The following is a 23088-nucleotide window of genomic DNA, read 5'->3' on the forward strand; positions in this document are numbered from 1 at the left end:
ATGCGTGATTGCGTTGTTTCCCGCTATTAGTTGATTTCGATAGCATGTCCCCATATCTAATTGATCAGCTGTTGTCAGTGCCAAAATGAGTATGACATTCAGGCATTTAAAGTAAACTCTATTTTCTAAATGTCGCATACTATTAAACATGGCCGTGAGAAGATGTTTAGGGTAGGGGTAATGTCGAACGAGGAAGTAACAAATGCCTAGTTAACAAATTTAGTGGAAATGTATATGATTTTTTTCTTAGATTTATCAGGGTGTACTGCAGCACCCTCAGCACCCCTACTTCCCACAGCTATGCTATTAATCTTTATTTTTTCTCATACTCAAAGGACCTAGTATCTAGGACCCCAGTTTGGGTATTCGGACACAACCACCGTGATTGTACCTAACAATATGGAGCTATTGGAGTTTATTTTTAAAAATCCATGTGTTGATTCAAGAATTAAGTATAATACTTTGGTTTGACTGAGATAAGGGAAACTCAGTCCCTGTAATGATACAAAAATAACAGTCAGTCAATTTTGTATTTAAATTCAACAAAATGGTCATGTACTTAACTTTTAAGTACAGTACATTTATTGCACAAAACGATACGTGACAAGTATAATATATTTTCTCACTATGGTAACACTACATTTTCTGTAAATCTTGTACCCTTGCTTTGATAAAATGTATTTAAAAATACTTTGGAAAAGGTTCAACATTACACACATCTTCATGTCAAGTAAACATGAATTAAGGCACCATCCGTATCTCATTATAAAACACCAGTATCAACCTAAAGGGACAAGGTTGTCACTCTTCATCAGTGAAGCATTTTTACAGACAATATCATGTGAGGACAGACGCTGGAGACGAGAAGCAAGTACAAGGAGTGAACATTTAATAAAACACAGACAGGAATAGAATACGGACAGCGCCTGGACAGGGGAAAACAAAAACTACAATAATGCTGACACGGGGCAATCAACAAGGCAATGAGTCCAGCGAGCGCTGATGTGCGTAATAACGGTGACAGGCGTGCGTAATGATGGGCAGCCTGGCGCCCTCGAGCGCCAGAGAGGAGGAGCGGGAGCAGGCGTGACATATCATCTAGTCATCATACTCATTCGTTCCTCAGTTCACCTCATCCAATTCGCTACTACATCCAAAACCACCAGAATTAACTACAAACAAACTAACTACATTAAATGTCACTATAGTCTATACATGGGCCCTGTGCATTTTATGCTGGTGTATCCTGAGGTAGCTCCTTTCTGAGAACCTCTTCCCGCAGTGCGTACAGGCGAACGGCCTCTCTCCCGTGTGGACCCTCTGGTGCCTCTTCAGGTGACCAGCCTGGGCAAAGCACATCTGACACTGGGTACAGCTGAAGGGTTTCACCCCTGTGTGGACCCTCTGGTGCCTCTTCAGGCTGGACGAGTGGGAGAATTTGGCCCGGCACAGGTGGCAACCGAACGGTTTCTCCCCCGTGTGCATCCTCTGGTGGATCTCCACCTGTTTGGGGAAACTGAAGACCTTCCCACAGAACGAACACGGGAAGCACTTCACTTTTCCACCGGAACAACTGATAGCGCTACTACTACTGTAATTTTTCAATGGGCTTGTGTAGCCATTTAGTGTTGATGCACTGGCATTGTCTGAGGTCTGGTTTAACATTAGGAGAGTGTGAGGAGGATGAAGGCCAGGGTGTGTCTGTGTTGTTTCAGGATCCATGTTCCAGTTGATAGATCCTATAGAAGGCAGGCTGAAGGCAGCACCTGTTAGGGGGTTAACCTGAGGCGCCATCAGTCTCTCTGAATCACAACTATAGGAGCAGGACGGAGCATCGCTAGCTGAGTCTATGTCTGTTCTCTCTAGCTGCATATGGACACTGCCCTGTCCCTGCAGACCAAATCTACGTCTCGCCCTGGTTTCAACAAGTTTGTTGTCATGGAGACTAAATTCGGATGTTGTTTTGTGTTCCACTCTCTGTTTCTGGTTGGGATTAACAGTCTTGTTCCCCAGCCCAGAGTTGAGGACGCTGTCCCATCCATTGACCTTCACTATGTCGCCTCTGGTTCTGGCCTCCTCGGTGATGTCGTACCCTGGGCCCATGGCTGCACCCATCTGGGTCTTGGAATCCAAGATGGCCTCCCAGTCTCCTCTTTTAACCTCCAGCCAACCACCTGCAGGAAGAGGTTAGAAAATAGACTTTACAAACATGGCAGAGAGCTCTACATATGGAGTTTCTTTTGGTCAATAACCTGGTCAAGTTGATACATTATAATGTGTGTTTTTTATAATGTATGACCTTGACCAGTATGACCTTTTCAGGCTGTTCTGGAGGCAAAGGGCATTTCGACCCGGTACTAGATAAACTGGTCATTCAGTGTAAGTTGTATTGATTTCATTTTATGAATGAAGAGAAAATAATAGCTCTCTTACCTTGCTCCCCCATCTTTAGTCCACTCAGCAGATCAAAGCTCTCTGCTCCATCTTCTATTGTCTCTTCTTTGACCAGCAGCAGATTAGGCTTCCCATCCTCCATGTCTACTGACTGTAAGATACAAAGTGAGAAGATGTTGGATCAAGAAATCTGATATCAGCACCCTGCTATGGATCATCTTCTGATTGGGCAATGAGGCATTGCTATGAGTACAATGCAAACATGTTGATTTCATACTATGCAAAAGAGTTGATTTGATTACTTGACACTCTTTAAAGGAATAGTTCAGGATTTCGGCAATGAAGCCCTTTATCTACATTTACATTTTAGTCACCTAGCAGACACTCTTATACTTCCCCAGAGTCAGATGAACGTGTGGATACCATTATTATGTATCTGCATCCAGTAACGCTAACTAGCTTAGCACAATGAATGGAAATGTTTGGGTACCCCTAGCACGCTAGCTGTAACTGAAGACTTCCAGTTTTCATTGCCAAAATCCCGAATGGTTTGATAATTCAAAGGCCTGGTCCCACACTTAAGACAAATTGAATCAAGACCTGGGCCCATATCCACAGAGTCTCAGAGTAGGAGTGTTGATCTAGGAACTTTCCAAATAATGTTATTTATTATGATCTAAAAGGCAAAACTGATCCTAGATCAGTACTCCTACTCTAAGATACTTTGTGGATACAGACAGTAGTTCACAGTGGGCTCACCTCAGTTAGACTGTGTGTGGTCCTGTGCTGCTCAGCTGTTTCCTCTGTGGGTTCAGGAGGTGGTGTAGTCTGGTTGTCCTCAATGACCATGGTTCCCTCAGGGTTCCCCAGACCCTCCTCACACCCCTCCTCCTTCACCCGCAGCACCTCCGGACCCTCATTCTCCTGGAAGAGAGAGATGATACAGATTATACATACACTCCCTCAGGTACGTACACACACACAGATAATAAACACACTTTCAACATGGAGTGTTTACCCATCCCCACTACATTTGAGTCCTATACTGTAGTTACAGAATTACTTCATTGTTGTTAAACCCATCATGGCGGACATAAATATGTGGTTGTGGGTACAAATAAATCAGCTATGATAAGTCAAAAGTCATTATCAGACAAACCTGACCAAACTTTTTTGACATGTATATGTAACAGTATAACTTTAGACCGTCCCCTCGCCCCGACACGGGCGCGAACCAGGGGCCCTCTGCACACATCAACAACAGTCACCCACGAAGCGTCGTTACCCATCTCTCCACAAAAGCCGCGGCCCTTGCAGAGCAAGGGGAAACACTACTTCTAGGTTTCAGAGCAAGTGACGTAACTGATTGAAACGCTATTAGCGTGTACCCGCTAACTAGCTAGCCATTTCACATCCGTTACATACAGTAGATGTTTATTAGGGTGTCGGTATGAGTAGGTATATTTAGTAAGTAAGTGTATATTGGTTATAAAGCACTGTTGGGTGTATGCAGAATGGGGTGAGATTAGGGCCCGTATCCACAAAGCTCTCAGAAAAGGTCCTTGGCATCATGTTAAAACCTGTTTTAAGACAACAACAAAAACTCCCAGCTCAGAGTAGCCAGGAGTAAAATCAATTCATAAAAGTTTATAAACAGCAAAGGTACCTCAAAGGAAAGATAGTGATGAAGCTCAATGACATTGTTGCAAATGATGGGGAATAACCAATTGCGATGAGGCACCGCCAGCTGTGAACTCAGACAAAGATGATCTATTATGTTGACAAGATATTCGAGTGACCGCTCAAACAATAGAAATGCATGTCCTAAACGATGGAAGGTAGGCGATATCTAGCCAATGAGAGGGCAGATACATGAATGAACAAGAGGCACAACTAAATTGTTTTTCTCAAAGTTGCCGTAATACCAACCGCATCCACTATATCAGTACATTTGTAACAGCCTAAACATTACGAAACTTATTTTCGATCAAATAATTTTCACGTAGTTCGACACTCTCATCGGCCTCCATACAAAACATGGCTTATCTCACACGGACCAGGGATTGTAACCAAAATTATTTTCCAATCCTTTAGTTCTGAACACAACCATTTTTTCCCCTTGTTCCTTTCCACTGATCCGGCCAGTAAAACAAAGTTCTGAACCGGTTCGAACCAAACCAAAAAAAACTATGATTTATATCGTTCCTTTCGGTTCCTTTTTAAACGCCTGAAATCTAAAATGTTTTTACAGCTAGCTCGACATGAAACTACTTCACCAAATCAGTGAGGATAGAACAGCTTGTTATGTAGCGGGCAAGCTATTTACATGCATTGGACAGACAAGTCTTGGGAGCGAAATGCGACTGCAGGTGGGGATAGAGCAAGAGAGGGTGGGGATAGAGCAAGAGAGGGTGGAAGAGGAGTTTAGGTTGACGCGCTGGGCATTTTGTTGTTATGACATGCATTAGCTGAATTAGGCCCACAGAATTAAACCTACAGAGGAGCGGCCTTCTATGAAGGAACTTTGGATGTCTTTGAGCTTCAGAGAGTTGGCTTAACGTTGGACCAGTGCTAGCTAGTTAGCTATCTAATAACATTATGTGCAGAGCGGCACCAGAATTAAAACAAAAACACATCTTACCTTCTTGTAGTTAATCAATCCATTGTGAAACGTGATAACTATAGTATCCTTAACCAGCACAGAAAAAGTTAATCCATTATTTAATTAAAAATCTTTCTCCCTGATTTCTGAATCACGCTTGCAACGTCACTAGTAGACTACGCTTCGGTGGGGAGGGGCAGGTAGCATACACACACACACTGGCAAAGATTTTCAGCTGGCAGGCAGGCAGACACTGGAATACGTTTCTGAGTGACAGAGTGCGGGCTTTGCATAGGCGCTTCGCTTTGTTGCGTTTTTTGGGGGACTGGAAACAAATGCCTAGAACATAAAATACATTTATTAACCGGTTCCCATGCTTTTAAAATAACGCTTTTGTTGCAGAACAGTATAGATCACTTTCGTTCCCGGTTCTTATTCTGTTCTTCTAAAAACGTAATTATTTTCCGGTTTTCGGTTATTTTCCCTGAACCATTTCAAACCCCAAACGTGTACAGATTGTGGGCAGAGTAAATCCTCTCATGTCACCTCTTCCTCAGACAACTACTGTGATGTAATCTCGTCCACCAGACACTTCCTCATATGTGCTGTGCACAATAGCCTGGGGAAGAGGTTACGGTGAATGTGACTGTACATCAAAGGACTCCCCCACCATAGAAGAAGTGGAGGAAATGCACGTTTAGGATCCACCTCCAAAGAATGACAAAGGCTACTTATACATATTCACGAATTGGGTGCGGTAACTTCCATGCGGTTGAGGACGCTGTCAGTGTAGCTAGCATGCTAACCTTAGCTAGCTAGCTACAGTGCCCTCTGTAATTATTGGGAGAGTAAAGCATTTTTTTCTTCATCAGTGGCTTGTATGCAGCTTATATGTGTGAAGGCATGGAGATGCTAAACGTGTTTATGTTAATTAACGGTCAATTACAGTAAGACCGGCAGTCTTTTGCAAGGCAATAACCAGCTGACAAAATTTCATGACCACCACAGCCCAACATGGGTGTATGATATGTGTGCCTGTAACTTTCTCATTCATCATTATTCACAATTTATTTAGGATTATCAGTAATCATGGTAGTAATCACATTGATGTAGAAGTGTTTAGAAACATATTCTATTCTTATTTACAACAAAAGTGACACCAAAATGACACAATACATTATTTACCATTAATTTCTATTTGGCACAAAATAATCTGAAACACAACCAAAACCAACAGCGAATGCATCCAACAAATTTGTAGAGTCACAAGCTTGATGTAGAAATACTTAATTCCTGCAGTCAACTGACCAAATTGCCCTCTAGTGACCTCACTGGTGGAATGTTATTAATAGACACTCTTTTTTTTTTTTTTTTTTTTAATCCGGTGTTTCTATTTCAAATGGTTTGTTATATTTCAGTCTTTGATGTATATAAAGTATAATATTGTTATGCAAAGCCAAACATTTATACATTTCAACTCTATATCAGACATGGTACAAGTGTCTTTTTTTAAGCCCATAACCATGTGTGTGAGGAGTATACTTTTGTTTCAAAGTAGATTTGTTTAAGACTACCTAGAAACACTCTGTGTGACCCTGATTTAGCCCACTGCAGTAAAAGGTTATTTTCCATTCATTTCTAGTGGGCACAAAATAATCTGAAACACAACCAAAACAGCAAATGCATCCAATAAGTTTGTAAAGTCACAAGTTGGATTTAGACATTGTGTGCTAGGAATATGGGACCAAATATCAAACTTGGCTACTTTATCTATAAGAATCTTTAGCAGTGATAATAATTTGGACCTCTACCTTTTTGAGAAAAAAGTATTACTTGTTAAACAAAATATTTTTCTCTGAGCAATTTTATTAGTATAAAATAATATATAAATTCTATTTAGATTTTCTAAATTACATACAATATAGCTCAGTGTTTGAATTATTTATTTAATAAAGTCATTATTGCTCATCTTTATCACCCCATTGTATATCACACAATGTCTGGATGCAATATTCTACCCAGGAATATTCAACCCTGAAATCTGTTACACTTGTTATTCCAAATGCATCTGTAGATCTTTATTGCTGAAAATTCCTCTTTGTTGTTGATGCAGGGTTTGATCTAAACATCAGAAGCTATTGAGTGGAATGGTTACTTTCTATGTTATAGAGGGGAATGGTTTTTCTGCTGGTGCAACCTGAGGTAGAGCCTCTCTGAGAACCTCTTCCCGCAGTGCGTTTGTATGCAAACAGCCTTTCTCCCGTGTGGACATTCAGGTGGATCTTCAGCTGGTCCTGGCGGGAGAACCTCTTCTCACACTGGGGGCAGCTGTAGGGTTTCTCCCCTGTGTGGACCATCTGGTGCCTCTTCAGGTGGCCAGCCTGGGCAAAGCGCATATGACACTGGGTACAGCTGAAGGGTTTCTCCCCTGTGTGGACCCTTTGGTGGATCTCCACATTCTGGGAGCAGCTGAAGCTTTTGTTACAGAACATGCAGAGGAACCGCTTCTCTTTACTATTGCCTGATGTGGTTCCTCCTCCCGGAGCCTGGGCTCTAGCCCTGTCATTTGAGTTCAATACCTGATCGAAAAGGACGCGGCCATGTGAATCGGAAGGCCCCATCGATGTTGACACTAGGTCGCGATCCCTGAACGCGTGTAAAGGAGACTGGGTTGTGACATTTAGATTTGTCTCTAAGCTTTCCCGGTAATCTAAGAAATCTCTGCCCTGTGAGTGTCCGTCTCCTAGGTGACAATCTGCATTCCACGTGGGAGGAGCATCGCCCTCCACTTTCACCTCATCTACGACTATAACCTCCACTTTCTTATCTTGGCATCCTTCAGTGTATACACTACCACTGTATCGGTTCCAGTCCCCTCTAGACAGATCAGTCTGTGTCTCTAAACCCAAGGATATGTTGCCAGGGTCCATCTCTGTAGCGTAAGAACAAGACGGATCATCACCGCCAGTGTTTAACGTGTCACCATCACCATCACGGGAATGAACCGTCCTCTGGCCCTGGTGAAATACCGGTAAATACTCTGAGCCAGGAGCAGGAGGACAGCCCAGTCTACCCAGCCCCAGTCTCTCTGGGTCTGATCTGTGGTCAGATCCTGTGTGTAAGAGCCTGTGTGTTAAAGTCTCAGTGTCTGTCTCTGGCTTGAGGACGGCGTTCGGCGTTCCACTGACCTCCGTGATGTTGCCTCGGGTCCTGGGCAGCACTGGGGCGGCGCTGGGGACCTCCGTGGCTATAGGGGGTGCTCCAGCCACTTCAGTCTGGATGTCTCTGCTGTGCTGTGGGTCCTCCTCCCCTTCAGACCTTTCCTGCTTGACTCCAGGACCTGCAGCCTCTGTATCTGCAGACTGCCACAAGAAGAGAGGAGGTTATTACCGGTACATGGGTTGAATTGTATAACAATGTCGTAGGGAAGTCTCGCAAGCTCCCCTATGGCAGATAAATAAGTATGTACAGTACATGTAAGCAAGTGAATAGCGGTGGGGAACCTTTCTGAAATAAACTGGTCACATTTGATGTACTGTAAATTTGATGTAATACTATTACATTGCCTCCCGGGTGGCGCAGTGGTCTAGAGCACTGCATCGCAGTGCTATGCTGCGCCACCAGAGTCTGGGTTCGCGCCCAGGCTCTGTCGCAGCCGGCCGCGACCGGGAGGTCCGTGGGGCGACGCACAATTGGCTTAGCGTCGTCCGGGTTAGGGAGGGTTTGGCCGGTAGGGATATCCTTGTCTCATCGCGCTCCAGCGACTCCTGTGGCGGGCCGGGCGCAGTGCGCGCTAACCGAGGGGGCGGGTGCACGGTGTTTCCTCCGACACATTGGTGCGGCTGGCTTCCGGGTTGGAGGCGCGCTGTGTTAAGAAGCAGTGCGGCTAGGTTGGGTTGTGCTTCGGAGGACGCATGACTTTCGACCTTCGTCTCTCCCGAGCCCGTACGGGAGTTGTAGCGATGAGACAAGATAGTAATTACTAGCGATTGGATACCACGAAAATTGGGGAGAAAAGGGGATAAAAAATTTAAAAAAAAAATAAATAAATACTATTACATTAACCTCTATCATGATAATGTGCTGGGTTGAGGTTCCACTCCCCTCATCAACAGTGATTGGTTGGTCATCTCTCCATGTATTGTGTCCAGCTGCCTTCACAAAGCTCCTGTGGCCTCCAGTGAGATGTCCTTCACCTGAGAGAGTGATTGGGGGAAAGAGGTGGTTAGGTTAGCTACTATCAATGCTCAACGCTACACACTTGACAGTTTTAGAATTCTAGGTAAGGTAACACTTCGCAAAACTGGTTGATATACTATTTATAGATTGATTATAATCCATGCATCTTATTGTTTTCAATTATTAAATAATAGGAATGTCTTTGTGCAAGATAGATAAGTAATCAGGGGAATTATTGCATACAATCCAAAAACTGACAAAGACCCAATTCTGGTTAATTGGTTAACCAAAGACTTTCCATTATATTGACAAGATATGACGAGTGACAGCCCTGATAATAATGTCCTCAAAGATGGAAGGCAGGCGGGAGGAAGTATATAGATGACTCTTCTTTGTATCTGTGCCATTATAGAGTCTGCGAGCATGGGCAGCGCCATTCAGGCTCTCTATTTTAAATTAGTCAATTTTCTTCTTCTTCTTTGGCTGATTGCTCCCAACTCATAGGAATCCCCACCCAGTTGACTACTACTTTAAAATTGTGGAAGCCCTCAATGGCAATGTCCATTCTAAAAACGGGTTACATCCATGATGAGTTCTCTATCTATCTCTATGACAGGCAAAACTCTGATATAAAGGTGTTTTTTTCCAGATTTGCAGAAATGCCACTTATATCAGTGCATCGGTAACAACCTAACCATTATGAAACGTATATTGATCAAATAAGCCTCACGTAGGAAATTAGCCATTACATGTTATATTGACAAAATTCGACACCCCTTTATTTCCATACAAAAATGCCTTCCTGGACTTATTTTCGTGGACAGATTTTGGGTTGAGAAAAACTCTCGTTTCGCCTCTTCATCTCTGGGTTAACGCATCTAAAGTCACACATGCGCAGAGGGGAACGGGGCGACAGGCCCCACAGCCTCGGCCTTCTACAAAATGTACCTCTTGCCATTCCTCTGTATCGGTCGAGGATCTTGACACTACTGGGACGACTGGCTAGTACGCGCTCCCGTGTCATCTTCATTTCCAGTAGCTGTAGTTTCCTCCGCAATGTCCTGTTTTCTTTCTGGCTTTGAGTTATTTCCAAACGAAACACTGCATAGTCGTCATCGACGAGTTTACAGACCTCCGCCACGGCTGCATTCGCTAGAACCTCCATGATGGAGGCTATTTGAGTGTGAAAAATCATAGCAGCTAGCTAGCCCTACCTTGATAACATCTATCAACTAAGTCCAGTCTCCAGCGCGAATTAAACACTACCTGGGGTAAGTATGCGATGCTGTGCAGTTAAGTTAGTCATATTTTGAGTTCCATTGTGTCCATAAACGTCTAAATAAAAACGCTAACGTGGAAATTGTTCTTGTTCATTGTTTACTTCCGTTTACGCTGAATATAAGTTATTGGTAGGCGTCATAGCTCAAAGGGTGTGGCTAAATGTAAAAAAAAAAATGGTATTTGCGCTGTTCTTAAAATATGCAGTGGTGGAAAAAGTACTCACTTGTTATACTTGAGTAAAGGTAAATACACCTTAATAGAAAATGATAAAAGTCATTTGTAAAAGTCACCCAGTTAAATACTAATTGAGTAAAAGTATCTGGTTTTAGATGTACAGTGGTGGAAAAAGTACTCAATTGTCATACTTTTTAGTAAAAGTAAAAAGAAAATGCTATACATCAAATTCCTTATATTAAGCAAACCAGACAGCACGACTTTCTTGTTATTTTTATTTATGGACAGACAGGGGCACACCAACATTCAGACATAATTGACAAATGCAGTATTTGTGTTTAATGATTCCGCCAGATTGGAGGCAGTAGGGATGACAATGCCTTATATTGATAGGTGCATGAATTGGACCATATTGCTGTCCTGCCTGAGAATTCTAAATGTAAGGAGTACTTTTTGATGTCAGGTAAAATGTATGGGAGTAAAAAGTACATATTTTCTTTAGGAATATAGTGGAGTAAAAGTTGTCAAAAATAGAACTGGTAAAGTACAGATATTTTTTACTTAAGTACTTTACACCACTGGAAATAAGGTTCTGCTATTACATTACACACCAAAGCTCTTAAACCATTTTCTATTATATTGGCAAGATATTCAAGTGACCTCTCTAAAAATGGAAAGACTTGTCCTTTAAAGATGGAAGGCAGGCGGGAGGAGGTGAGATCAGGCGGGAACAGTCTAGCTAATGTGAGGGCCGATGCAAGTGGGAACAACAGGCCAACGAGAGAGATCAAAATGTAATTGTTCGTGTACACAATTTAGTAAATGATATAGCAAGTGCAGCGAAATGCTTATGTTATTAGCTCCTAACAATGCAGTAAAATGTCAAACAAGTACACAAATAATAAAATAAAAAACAAGAGAGTACTGATGGTGCTTTCAAGACAACTGGGAACTCTGGGGGGGGGGACTGTCAAATCATGTCTTGGAATTCCAAGATGGATGACGTTTTTTTTTTCTTTTTTCTCAGTTCTCTTTAGATTTCAGAGTTCCCAGTTGTTTTGAACGTGGTATCCTCTTTGTGTCTGACAGTATGGGCATATTTATACAGTCTATGACAGTACCATTGAAGCTATCTCCATTTTTAAAGTAGTCAATTTTCTTCTTTATTGGCTGATTGCTCCCAACGCATAAGAATCCCCACCCAGTTGACTACTATAAAATGGTGGAAGCCTTCAATGGCAATGTCTATGCTAAAATGGATTATATCCATGATGAGTTCTCTATCATCTACAGTTGAAGTCGGAAGTTTACATACACCTTAGCCAAATACATTTAAACTCAGTTTCACAATTCCTGACATTTAATCCTAGTAAAAAGTCCCTGTCTTATGTCAGTTAGGATTACCACTTTATTTTAAGAATGTGAAATGTCAGAATAATAGTAGAGAGAATTATTTCTTTCAGCTTTTATTTCTTTCATCATATTCCCAGTGGGTCATAAGTTTACATACATTCAATTAGTATTTGGTAGCATTGCCTTTAAATTGTTTAACTTGGGTCAAATGTTTCGGGTAGCCTTCCACAAGCTTCCCACAATAAGTTGGGTGAATTTTGGCCCATTCCTCCTGACAGAGCTAGTGTAACTGAGTCAGGTTTGTAGGCCTCCTTGTTCGCACACGCTTTTTCAGTTCTGCCCACACATTTTCTATAGGATTGAGGTCAGGGTTTTGTGATGGTCACTCCAATACCTTGACTTTGTCCTTAAGCCATTTTGCCACAACTTTGGAAGTATGCTTGGGGTCATTGTCCTTTTGGAAAACCCATTTGTGACCAAGCTTAACTTCCTGACTGATGTTTTGAGATGTTGCTTCAATATAGTCGCATAATTTTCCCTGCCTCATGATGCCATCTATTTTGTGAAGTGCACCAGTCCCTCCTGCAGCAAAGCATCCCCACAACATGATGCTGCCACCCCCGTGCTTTACGGTTGAGATGGTGTTCTTCGGCTTGCAAGCATCCCCCTTTTTCCAGAGGACATTTCTCCAAAAAGTACGATCTTTGTCCCCATGTGCAGTTGCAAACCATAGTCTGGCTTTTTTTATGGCGGTTTTGGAGCAGTGGCATCTTCATTGCTGAGCGGCCTTTCATGTGATGTCGATATAGGACCTGTTTTACTGTGGATATAGATACTTTCTTACCTGTTTCCTCCAGCATCTTCACAAGGTCCTTTGCAGTTGTTCTGGGATTGATTTGCACTTTTCGCACCAAAGTACGTTCATCTCTAGGAGACAGAACTCGTCTCCTTCCTGAGCGGTATGATGGCTGCGTGGTCCCATGGTGTTTATACTTGCGTACTATTGTTTGTACAGATGAACGTGGTACCTTCAGGCGTTTGGAAATTGCTCCCAAGGATGAGCCAGAGTTGTGGAGGTCTACAATTTGCGTGTTCTTTTGATTTTCCCATGATGTCAAGCAAAGAGGCACTGAAATATGTCCACAGGTACACTTCCAACTGACTCTAGTGATGTCAATTAGCCTATCAGAAGCTTCTAAAGCCATGACATAATTTTCTGGAATTTTCCAAGCTGTTTAAAGGCACAGTCAACTTAGGGTATGTAAACTTCTGACACACTGGAATTGTGATACAGTTAATTATAAGTGAAATGATCTGTCTGTAAATCATTTTTGGAAAAATTACTTCTGTCATACACAAAGTAGATGTCCTAACTGACTTGCCAAAACTATAGTTTGTTAACAAGAAATTTGGGGAGTGGTTGAAAAACGGGTTTTAATGACCCCAACCTAAGTGTATGTAAACTTCCGACTTCAACTGTATCTCTATGACAACAGGCACAACTCCAATTTAATGTAGTTTTTGAGTAAATTGCCGAAATGCCACGTGTGTCCACCTATCAGTGCATTCGTAACAATTACGAAACTGATATTCACTCAAATAAGCCTCATGTAGCAAATTAGCAATTACATTTTTTGTTGTTGACCGAATCCAACACTCATCAGTTTTATTTGTGGCATTTGCCAAAACAACTGGTGTATACTTTACTGTGAAATGCTTGCTTATGAGCCCTTCCCAACGATGCAGTTTAAAAATAAAATGGTAACACAAGGAATAAAAGAAGAATTGAACTCCATACAAAAATGTCTCACTTTGTGGGCTTATTTTCGTCAACAGATTTAGCTTTGCACTCTCTGGTATCTTTTAAGCTCAGAGCAGAGTTGTTTAGAAAAATTACCATAAATGACTGAAAAATAATTTCTCCCATCGGTGGCAAGGACAGAAACCTATACGTTTGAAGGAAGCCAAGGACAATTTTAATTCTAAATAATATACAAGCAAATTAAAGGTCAACCCATCAAAAGGACAACATGAATTCTCATTCAATAACAAATTTGATCACCTATTTATAGTACATAAAGGAACAGGTACCACCTGATTATGCCAAATAATGTCGAGGGGAGGGATGTTATAATATAAAGGTGTTATAAAAAAGAGAGACATTTATAATTGTTATGAATAGAACATAGGCAAAACAAAATTTAGAGGGGAAATATAGTGTTACACGTCAATGAGTGTTTTGGCTATGCCAGCACACCAAACAACAAGTCTGTGTCATGTGAGAAATACAGCATACCCAGATGCTCAACTGAGGGATTTAGTCATCCAAAAAACCCTCTTACCCTAAGACACTTCACATGATGACTAAAATATGTCAGCTAAAGCCACAATGCTACGGTTTCTTCCCATTGTGGACACTCCCATGTCTGGTAAGGTTAAGCAGGAAGGAGAAGCTCTTGTAACATTGTTTGCCCTTGTGAACGGTCTGTAGCTTCTTCCCATAGTTTGCCTAAGTAAAGCGCTTCCCACACGTGGGGCAGGCGTACGGCTTGTCTGCGTCCGTCCTAATGCTCCGCCTCCAACGTTGTGACCCAATGACACCAGAGGAGGTAGAAGCAGGAGCCACCACCCTTAGGTGGTTAATCTTTGAGCTCCCTCCTTGACCTCTAGCCGTTGTTTGGGTGTTGGGATTGTGTGTTGTGTTGTGTTATCGGCTAGGTACCTCGTGGTGAACGCCCATCCTGACATTCTGTATCGGTGCAGTAACCATGAGGTAGCTGAGGAAAGCTAGACCCAGGTCCAAGCCCTTCTATGAACTGAGCCACTATGCACTTCCTGAAAGACTACCACCAGGGGGTTCCACTCACCACTCCCTGTGAAGGTTGAATCCCAGGGTGACCTGCTCTGTTCATCATGGATACTGTGGTGTTTGTATCATAGGAACAGGAGGATATATCTCTATCAGCCCCAGGTCCTGCTCCATCCCTGCACTGAGACTGTGAAGAGAAGGGTCTGGGCTGCAGACTGGATCCCTGACTGTCTATCTGATGACCACCAGGACTGAGGTTGTTCAGCCCACCTGTCCATTGGTTTTGTTCTGTGTGGTGGTGGCATCTCTGTCCCTCATGGTTTGTATCTGTATTTATTATGGATCCCCATGCAGATACTCTTCCTGAGTTCCAGCGAAATTAAGGCAGTTTATACAATTTTAAAATCATTACAATACATTTACAGTTTTCATAACACACTGCCCTTAGGCCCCTACTCCACAACTACCACATATCTACAGTACAAAATCCATGTGTATGTGTGTGTATAGTGCGTATGTTATTGTGTGTGTATGTCTGTGCCTATGTTTGTTGCTTCATAGTCCCTGCTGTTGCATAAGGTGTTGTTTTTTTTACATCTATTTTTAAATTTGAATTTTACTGCTTGCATGAGTTACTTGATGTGGAATATAGTTCCATGTAGTCATGGCTCTATGTTGTATTGTGCTCCTTCCATAGTCTGTTCTGGACTTGGGGATTGAGACCTCTTGTGACATGTCTTGTGGGGTATGTATGGGTGTCCAAGCTGTGCACCAGTAGTTGAAACAGACAGCTCGGTACATTCAACATGTCAATATCTCTCATAAATACAAGTAGTGATGAAGTCAATCTCTCCTCCTCCTTGAGCCAGGAGAAATTGACATGCATATTATTACTATTAGCTCTCTGTGTACATCCAAGGGCCAGCCATGCGGCCCTGTTCTGAACCTAAGTCCTTTTTGTGGCACCTGACCACACGACTGAACAGTAGTTCAGGTGTGACAAAACTAGGACCTGCCTTGTTGATAGTGCTGTTAAGGTAGAGCAGCACTTTATTATGGACATACTTCTCCCCATCTTAGCTCCTGTTGTATAAATATGTTTTGACCATGACAGTTTACAATACAGGGTTACTCCAAGCAGTTTAGTCACCTCAATTTGCTCAATTTCCACATGATTTATTACAGGATTTAGTTCAGGTTTAGAGAATGATTTGTCCCAAATACAATGATTTTAGTTTTAGAAATATTTAGGACTAACTTATTCCTTGCCACCCACTCTGAAACTAACTGCAACTCTTAAGTGTTGCAGTCATTTCAGTCACTGTAGTAGCTGACATGTATAGTGTTGAGTCATCCGCATACATAGACACTCTGGCTTTCTTCAAAGCCAGTGGCAATTCATTAGTAAAGATTGAAAAAAGGAAGCTGTCTAGCCCCAATAGTTAAGGACTTCCTGATTCTACCTGGATTATGTTGGAGAGGCTTCCATTAAAGAGCACCCTCTGTGTTCTGATAGACCGGTAACTCTTTATCCACAATATAGCATGGGGTGTAAAACCCTAACAAGTTTTTCCAGCAGCAGACTATGATCGATAATGTCAAAAGCCGCACTCAAGTCTAACAAAACAGCCCCCACAATCTTGTCACCAATTTCTCTCAGCCAATCATCAGTCATTTGTGTAAGTGATGTTGTTGAATGTCCTTCTCTATAAGCATGCTGAAAGTTTGTCAATTTGTTTACTGTAAAATAGCATTATATCTGGTCAAACACAATTTTTTCAAAAAGTTTAAAGGTTGGTAACAGACTGATTGGTCAGCTATTTTACTATCATTCATCTTTGTTTCATAGTGTAGTTTCTTCTTTTTATTCAATTTAGTCACAAGATTTCTCAATAAGCTTGCCAATCGGTTGTGCAGCCAGACTTATTTGCCGTTCCTCTTGCCTCATCCCTCTCAACCATACAATTTTTCAATTCCTCATCAAACCATGGGGATTTAAGTTTTTAGTCATTTTCTTAATGGGTGCATGCTGATTAGCAACTGGAATAAGCAACTTCTTAAATATGTCAAGTGCAGTGTCTTGTCTGCTCCTCATTACACACCACGGACCAACAGATATTCTTTACATTAATAACATAGGAATCACTACAAAACGTATTGTATGACCTCTTATGCACTATATTAGGCCCAGCCTTCAGGAACTTTGGTTTTCCTAGATATGGCTACTATATTGTGATCACTACATCCGATGGATCTGGATACTGCTTTCAAGCAAATTTCTGCAGCATTTAGTAAAGATGTGATCAATACATGTTGATTTCATTCCTGTGCTGTTTGTAACTACCCTGGTAGGTTGACTGATAACCTGAACCATGTTGCCGGCACTGGTTACAGTCTGAAGCTTTTTCTTGAGTGGGCAGCTTGATGAAAGCCAGTCAAGATTTAAATCACCCAGAAAATACCTCTCTTATCACAATCATTAACAAGCATTTCACATGTTATCCAGATACTGACTGTTTGCACTTGGTGGTCTATAGCAGCTTCCCACCAGAATAGGCTTTAGGTGAGGCAGATAAACCTGTAGCTATATTACTTCAACAGTATTTAATGAGATCCTGGTTCCAACTTGGGACGGAAGCTCCTGATCCAGGGTCCTGGGTTTGTGACCGGCCACGTCAGAGGTCCTGGCTCTCCCGCCAGCAAAACTGGACAAATCCACGTGTGGATTCAAGAATTAAGTATGTTTTGGTTTGACTGATATACAAAACTCAGTCACTGCAATGACACAAAAAATAACAAGTCAGTCAATTTTGTATTCAATTTCAACAACATGGTCATACTGTACACTCACAATGTACTTTTATTGCACAAAACTATACCTGTGACAAGTAGAATAACTTTTCTCACTATGGTAACACTACATTTTCTGTAAATCTGGTACCCTCGCTTTGATAAAATGAATTGTTGAATACTTTGGAAAAGGTTTAACATTACACACATCTTCACTACTTCATGTCAAGTAAACATGAATTAAGGCACTATAATTCCCTCATAAAACACCAGCATCAAACAACATAAGGTTTTCACTCTTCATCATTGAAGCATTTTTATAGACACCATCACACCAACCATCACAATCATCTACTTTGCGTCATCATACTCATTCTTTCCTCAGTTCACCTCATCCAGTTCCATACAGAGTACCATAGTATGAGTCATAATACCCATATAACCTAGCGGTCAAACAAGGAACTTCTTCCAATTGTTTTTCCACCATTCATTTGTCCCATAGGGGATTTAAGAAACACTTAAAATAAGGACTGTGTTTCATGTAGGCTTACCTTGGAGTGACGTTTTGATAATGGTGTAAATCTCGAGGACAAGGTGACTTATCAATATATTCGCCTGTATAATATAAATTGGCTACATTTCTTTAAAATTGACAATTCTGTGAACTGTCTTCTGCAAGTTTTAAATTGACACAAACCAGTTAGCAAAGGTGTCAGCTAGAGATGGCTTTGCAGCGATTTGTAGTCTTGAATGTCTACTTTGATGCTAATTAGCATTTTAGAATCAGAGTAAATAGAGCTGAATATATTGATCAAATTCACCTTGTCCGAGAGAGATTTACTTGGTTATCAAAACGTCACCCCAGGATAAACCTACACGAAACATCTGTACTTTACTAATTATATTTTTGACAACTTTTACTTTACTACATTCGTGAAGAAAATAATGTACTTTTTTCTCCATACATTTTCCCTGACACCCAAAAGTACATTTTGACAGGAAAATAGTCTAATTCACACACTTATCAAGAGAACATCCCTGGTCATCCCTACTGCCTCTGATCTGGCAGATGCACTAAACACAAATGCTTTGTTTGTAGTGTGTCCCTGGCTCTCCATAAATAAAATTAAAAAACAACCTTGTGCTGTCTGGTTTGCATAATTTAAGGAATAAGAAATGATCAATACTTAAGTATATTTAAAACCAAATACTTTTAGACTTACTCAAGTAGTATTTTACTGGGTGACTCACTTTTACTTGAGTCATTTTCTATTAAGGTATCTTTACTTATACTCACGTATAACTTCTCCTTTTTCCACCACTGGTCAGGATCAAAGGAAATATGAAAGGAGCTACAGTGCCTTTGGAAAGTATTCAGACCCCTTGACTTTACACTGTTACGTTACAGCCTTATTCTAAAATGTATTAAAAAAATAAATCCTCAATCTACACACAATACTCCATAATGACAAAGCAAAAACCGTTTTAGCAAATGTATTAAAAATAAAAAAACATACCTTATTTACATAATTATTCAGACCCTTTGCTATGAGACTCGAAATTCAGCTCAGTTGCATCCTGTTTCCATTGATCATCTTTGATGTTTCTACAACTTGGAGTCCACCTGTGGTAAATTCAATTGATTGGACATGATTTGGAAAGGGACACAACTGTCTATATAAGGTCCCACAGTTGACAGTGCATGTCAGAGCAAAAACCAAGCAATGAGGTCAAAGGAATTGTCCGTAGCGCTCCGAGACAGGATTGTTACGAGGCACAGATCTGGGGAAAGGTACCAAAAAATGTCTGCAGCATTGAAAGTCCCCAAGAACACAGTGAGTCCCTAATTCTTAAATGGAAGGAGTTTGGAACCACCAAGACTCTTCCTAGAGCTGGCCACCCAGCCAAACTGAGCAATCAGGGGAGAAGGGCCTTGGTCAAGGAGGTGACCAAGAACGCGATGGTCACTCTGACAGAGCTCCAGAGTTCCTCTGTGGAGATGGGAGAACCTTCCAGAAGGACAACCATCTCTGCAGCACTCCACCAATCATGCCTTTTATAGTAGAGTGGCCAGACGGAAGCCACTCCTCAGTAAAATGTACATGACAGCCTGCTTGGAGTTTGCCAAAATGCACCTAAAGGACTCTAGAAACAAGATTCTCTGGTCTGATGAAACCAAGATTGAAGTCTTTGTCCTGAATGCCAAGCATTACGTCTGGAGAAAACCTGGCACCATTTTTCAGCAGCAGGGACTGGGAGTCTAGTCAGGATCGAGGGAAAGATGAAAAGAGCAAAGCACAGAGATCCTTGATGAAAACCTGCTCCACAGCGCTCAGGACCTCAGACTGGGGGTGAAGGTTCACATTCCAACAGGACAACGCAGGAGTTGCTTTGGGACAAGTCTCAATGTCCTTAAGTGGCCCAGCCAGAGCCTGGACTTGAACCCGATCTAACATCTCTGGAGAGACCTGAAAATAGCTGTGCAGCGATGCTCCCCATCCAACCTGACAGCGCTTGAGTGGATCTGCAGAGAAGTATCGGAGAAACTCCCCAAATACAGGTGTGCCAAGCTTATAGCGTCATACCCAAGAAGACTTGAAGCTGTAATTGCTGCCAAAGGTGTTTAACAAAGTACTGAGTAAAGGGTCTGAATACTTATGTAAATGTGATATTTCAGTTGATTTTTAATATATTTGCAAAAATGTCTAAAAACATGTTTTTTTGCTTTGCCATTATGGGTATTGTGTGTAGATTGAGGGGGGGAAATTATTTCATCAATTTTAGAATAAGGCTGTAATGTAACAATATGTGGAAAAAGTCAAGGGGTCTGAATACTTTCCAAATGCACTGTAGGGACTGTATATACAGTATTCCTTAACGCAATGTCTGGATGTAATATTCTACCCAGGAATATCCAAATGCATCTGTGGATATTTTCTGATGACAACTAAAATTAATCTTTGTCTTTTGATATAAGTGTTTGTTATAGAGTGGAGTGTTTTTTCTGCTCGTGTAACCTGAGGTAGCTCTTCTCTGAGAACCTCTTCCCGCAGTGCGCACAGGCGAAAGGCCTCTCTCCCGTGTGGACCCTCTGGTGCCTCTTCAGGTCACCAGCCTGGGCGAAGCACATGTGACACTGGGTACAGCTGAAGGGTTTCTCCCCTGTGTGGACCCTCTGGTGCCTTTTCAGGGTGCATGCCTGGGCGAAGTGCATGTGACACTGGGTACAGCTGAAGGGTTTCACCCCTGTGTGAACCCTCTGGTGGATGTCCACCTTCTGGGGGCAGCGGAAGCCTTTGTTACAGAACATGCAGAGGAACCGTTTCTCTTTACTATTGCCTGAGGTGGCTCCCCCTCCCCGCGCCTTGGCCTTTTGTTCCCTGTGTGAATTGGAAGGCCCCATCGACATGGATAATGGGTCCTGAACCTTGAACGCGTGTAAAGGGGAGTGGGTCGCGACATTTAGATTCGTCTCTAAGCTTTCTCTGTAGTCTAAAAAGTCACTGGTGCTGCCCTGCGAGTGTCCTTCTCCTAAGTGAGTTTCGTATGCATTCCATGTCAGAGAAACGTCGCCCTCCACTTTCACAGTCACCTCATCTATGACCAGACCCTCCCCTTTCTTATCTCGGCACCGTTCAGAGTATACACTACTACTGTACTGGTTCCAGTTCCCTCTCATTGGATTAGTCTGTGTATCTAATACCACAGGCATGTCACCAGGTATCATCTCTGTCTCTGTAGTGTATGAACACGATGGATCATTGACAGTCTGTAAAGTGTCACCTGAGTCCCGATGGGACAGAACAGTCCTCGGGCTGAGGTTGCCGTAAAGTAAATGCTCTGCAGGTGGACAGCCCAGTCGGTTTATCCCCGTTAAAGTCTCGGTGTCTGTCTCTGACTTGAGGATGGTGTTCAGCGTTCCACTGACCTCCATAAAGCTGCGTTGGGTCCTGGACTGCTCTTGGGCGGTGGTGGGGTTCTCCGTAGCTACAGGGGGCGGTCCAGTCTGGATGTCTCTGCTGTGCCGTGGGTCCTCCTCTCCTTCAGACCTCTCCTGCTTGACCCCAGGACCTGCATCTGCAGACTGACACAAGAAGAGAGGAGGTTATTACAGGTACATGGGTTGAATTCTATAACAATGGCATAGGGAAGTCTCAAAAGCTCCCCTATGGCAGATAAATAAGGATGTACATGGAAGCTACTGAAATAAACTGTCTACATTTGATTTACAAAGTAACTCATGTTTTATATAACACTAACCTCTATCGTGATAACATGCTGGGTTGAGTTTCCTATCCCCTCATCAACAGTAATTGGTTGGTCATCTCTCCATGTATTTTGTCCTGCTGGTTTCACAAAGCTTCTGTGGCCTCCAGTGAGATGTCCTTCACCTGAGAGTGATTGGAGGAAAAGAGGTGGTTAGGTATATTGTATTCTATTGACACTGTCTAGAATTGGCAAGGATGTAAGGTAACACTTCTTATAACTTCTTGATATACTATTTATTGATTGATGTATTATGTTCAATGCATCACATTGTTTTCATTTAGTAAATATTTGGAAATGCAATAAATCAAGAATGTGGTTAGAATATGATAGTGTCTACGAGCAAGATGGGGAATTATTGCATACTATCCAAAAACAGACCAAGACCAAATTCTGGGTAACACATCTGAACACATGCAGAGGGGAACGGGGCGACAAGCACTGAGCTCTATATGAAAGGAGACACACCGTGCAGCCTCCGACAAAATGTACCTTTAGCCTTTCCTCTGTATCGGTCGAGGATCTTGACATTACTAGGATGACTGGCGAGGACGCGCTCTCGCATTGTCCTGTCTGCTCGGTCCCGTGCCACCTTAATTTCTAGTTGCTGTAGTTTCCTCCGCATTGCCTTGTTTTCTTTCTGGCTTTGAGTTATTTCCAAACGAAACACTGCATAGTCGTCGTCTACGAGTTTACAGATCTCAGCCACGGCTGCATTCGCTAGCACCTCCATGATGGATGCCATTTGAGTGTGAAAAACCATACAGTTAGCCATTGTTAGCAGCTAGCTAGCATTACCTAGATAACATCTATCAACCAAGTCGTCTCCAATGAAATTTAAAGAATACCGGGAGTAAGTATGTGATACTGTGCGGTCAAATTAATCTTATTTTGAGTTCCAGGGTGTTAAACGTCTAACAACAATTAAATTGCTCTTGGTCACTGTACACTTTCGTTTACTACGGTTTCTTCGTTTAGGGTGTTATGGCGGTCCGCAAACAACCGTTAGAGGTGCATGCCGCCACCTACTGTACTGGAGTGTGTAGTCAATCACAGTTTACAAACTAAAACAATAAATAAACAAACATTAAGGAAAATCTAAACCTTCCTGCCTTATCCTGCACTACTAAGAAAATAAAAAAGAGCCCTACATGATCGTTGAGTCTTGGTCCACCCACCTTTTTAGAGGGCATATAAATTCCAGCCCTTGGGCTCACTGTCCCACCTGTTCTGCCACACA

General features: G+C 42.1%; 1 protein-coding gene across 3 annotated transcripts; it reads right to left on the minus strand.

Moving 5' to 3' along the window:
- Window positions 1–872: 872 nt before the first annotated feature.
- Window positions 873–22813, minus strand: LOC139566767 (uncharacterized). 3 transcript variants are annotated; one of them, XM_071388064.1, is made up of 6 exons: window positions 22341–22813; window positions 9062–9192; window positions 8185–8358; window positions 3154–3318; window positions 2434–2545; window positions 873–2174 (listed from the first exon to the last, which is right to left on the minus strand). In XM_071388064.1, the coding sequence occupies exons 1-6, from the start codon at window positions 22621–22623 to the stop codon at window positions 1210–1212; spliced, it is 1830 nt and encodes a 609-aa protein (XP_071244165.1). In that variant the 5' UTR covers window positions 22624–22813; the 3' UTR covers window positions 873–1209. The 3 variants fall into 3 exon arrangements, with proteins under 3 accessions (XP_071244165.1, XP_071244163.1, XP_071244164.1); XM_071388062.1 differs by lacking the exon at window positions 22341–22813 and adding an exon at window positions 10124–10580; XM_071388063.1 differs by lacking the exons at window positions 873–2174; window positions 2434–2545; window positions 3154–3318; window positions 8185–8358; window positions 9062–9192 and adding exons at window positions 15968–21666; window positions 21843–21973.
- Between the last annotated feature and the right edge of the window lie 275 nt (window positions 22814–23088).

Source organism: Salvelinus alpinus, chromosome 39, assembly GCF_045679555.1.
Source record: "Salvelinus alpinus chromosome 39, SLU_Salpinus.1, whole genome shotgun sequence".
NCBI lineage: Eukaryota > Metazoa > Chordata > Actinopteri > Salmoniformes > Salmonidae > Salvelinus > Salvelinus alpinus.

Bases quoted from the DNA above. Each gene is read 5' to 3' on its own strand.
- LOC139566767 (XM_071388064.1), bottom strand. From the start codon at position 22,623: ATGGCTAACTGTATGGTTTTTCACACTCAAATGGCATCCATCATGGAG. The intron at 3,319-8,184 runs GTCAGTGGAACG...TCTCTCTTCCAG, and splicing joins CCCGAGGCAACATCACGGAG to GAGAATGAGGGTCCGGAGGT. The intron at 2,546-3,153 runs GTGAGCCCACTG...TGTATCTTACAG, and splicing joins CCACACACAGTCTAACTGAG to TCAGTAGACATGGAGGATGG.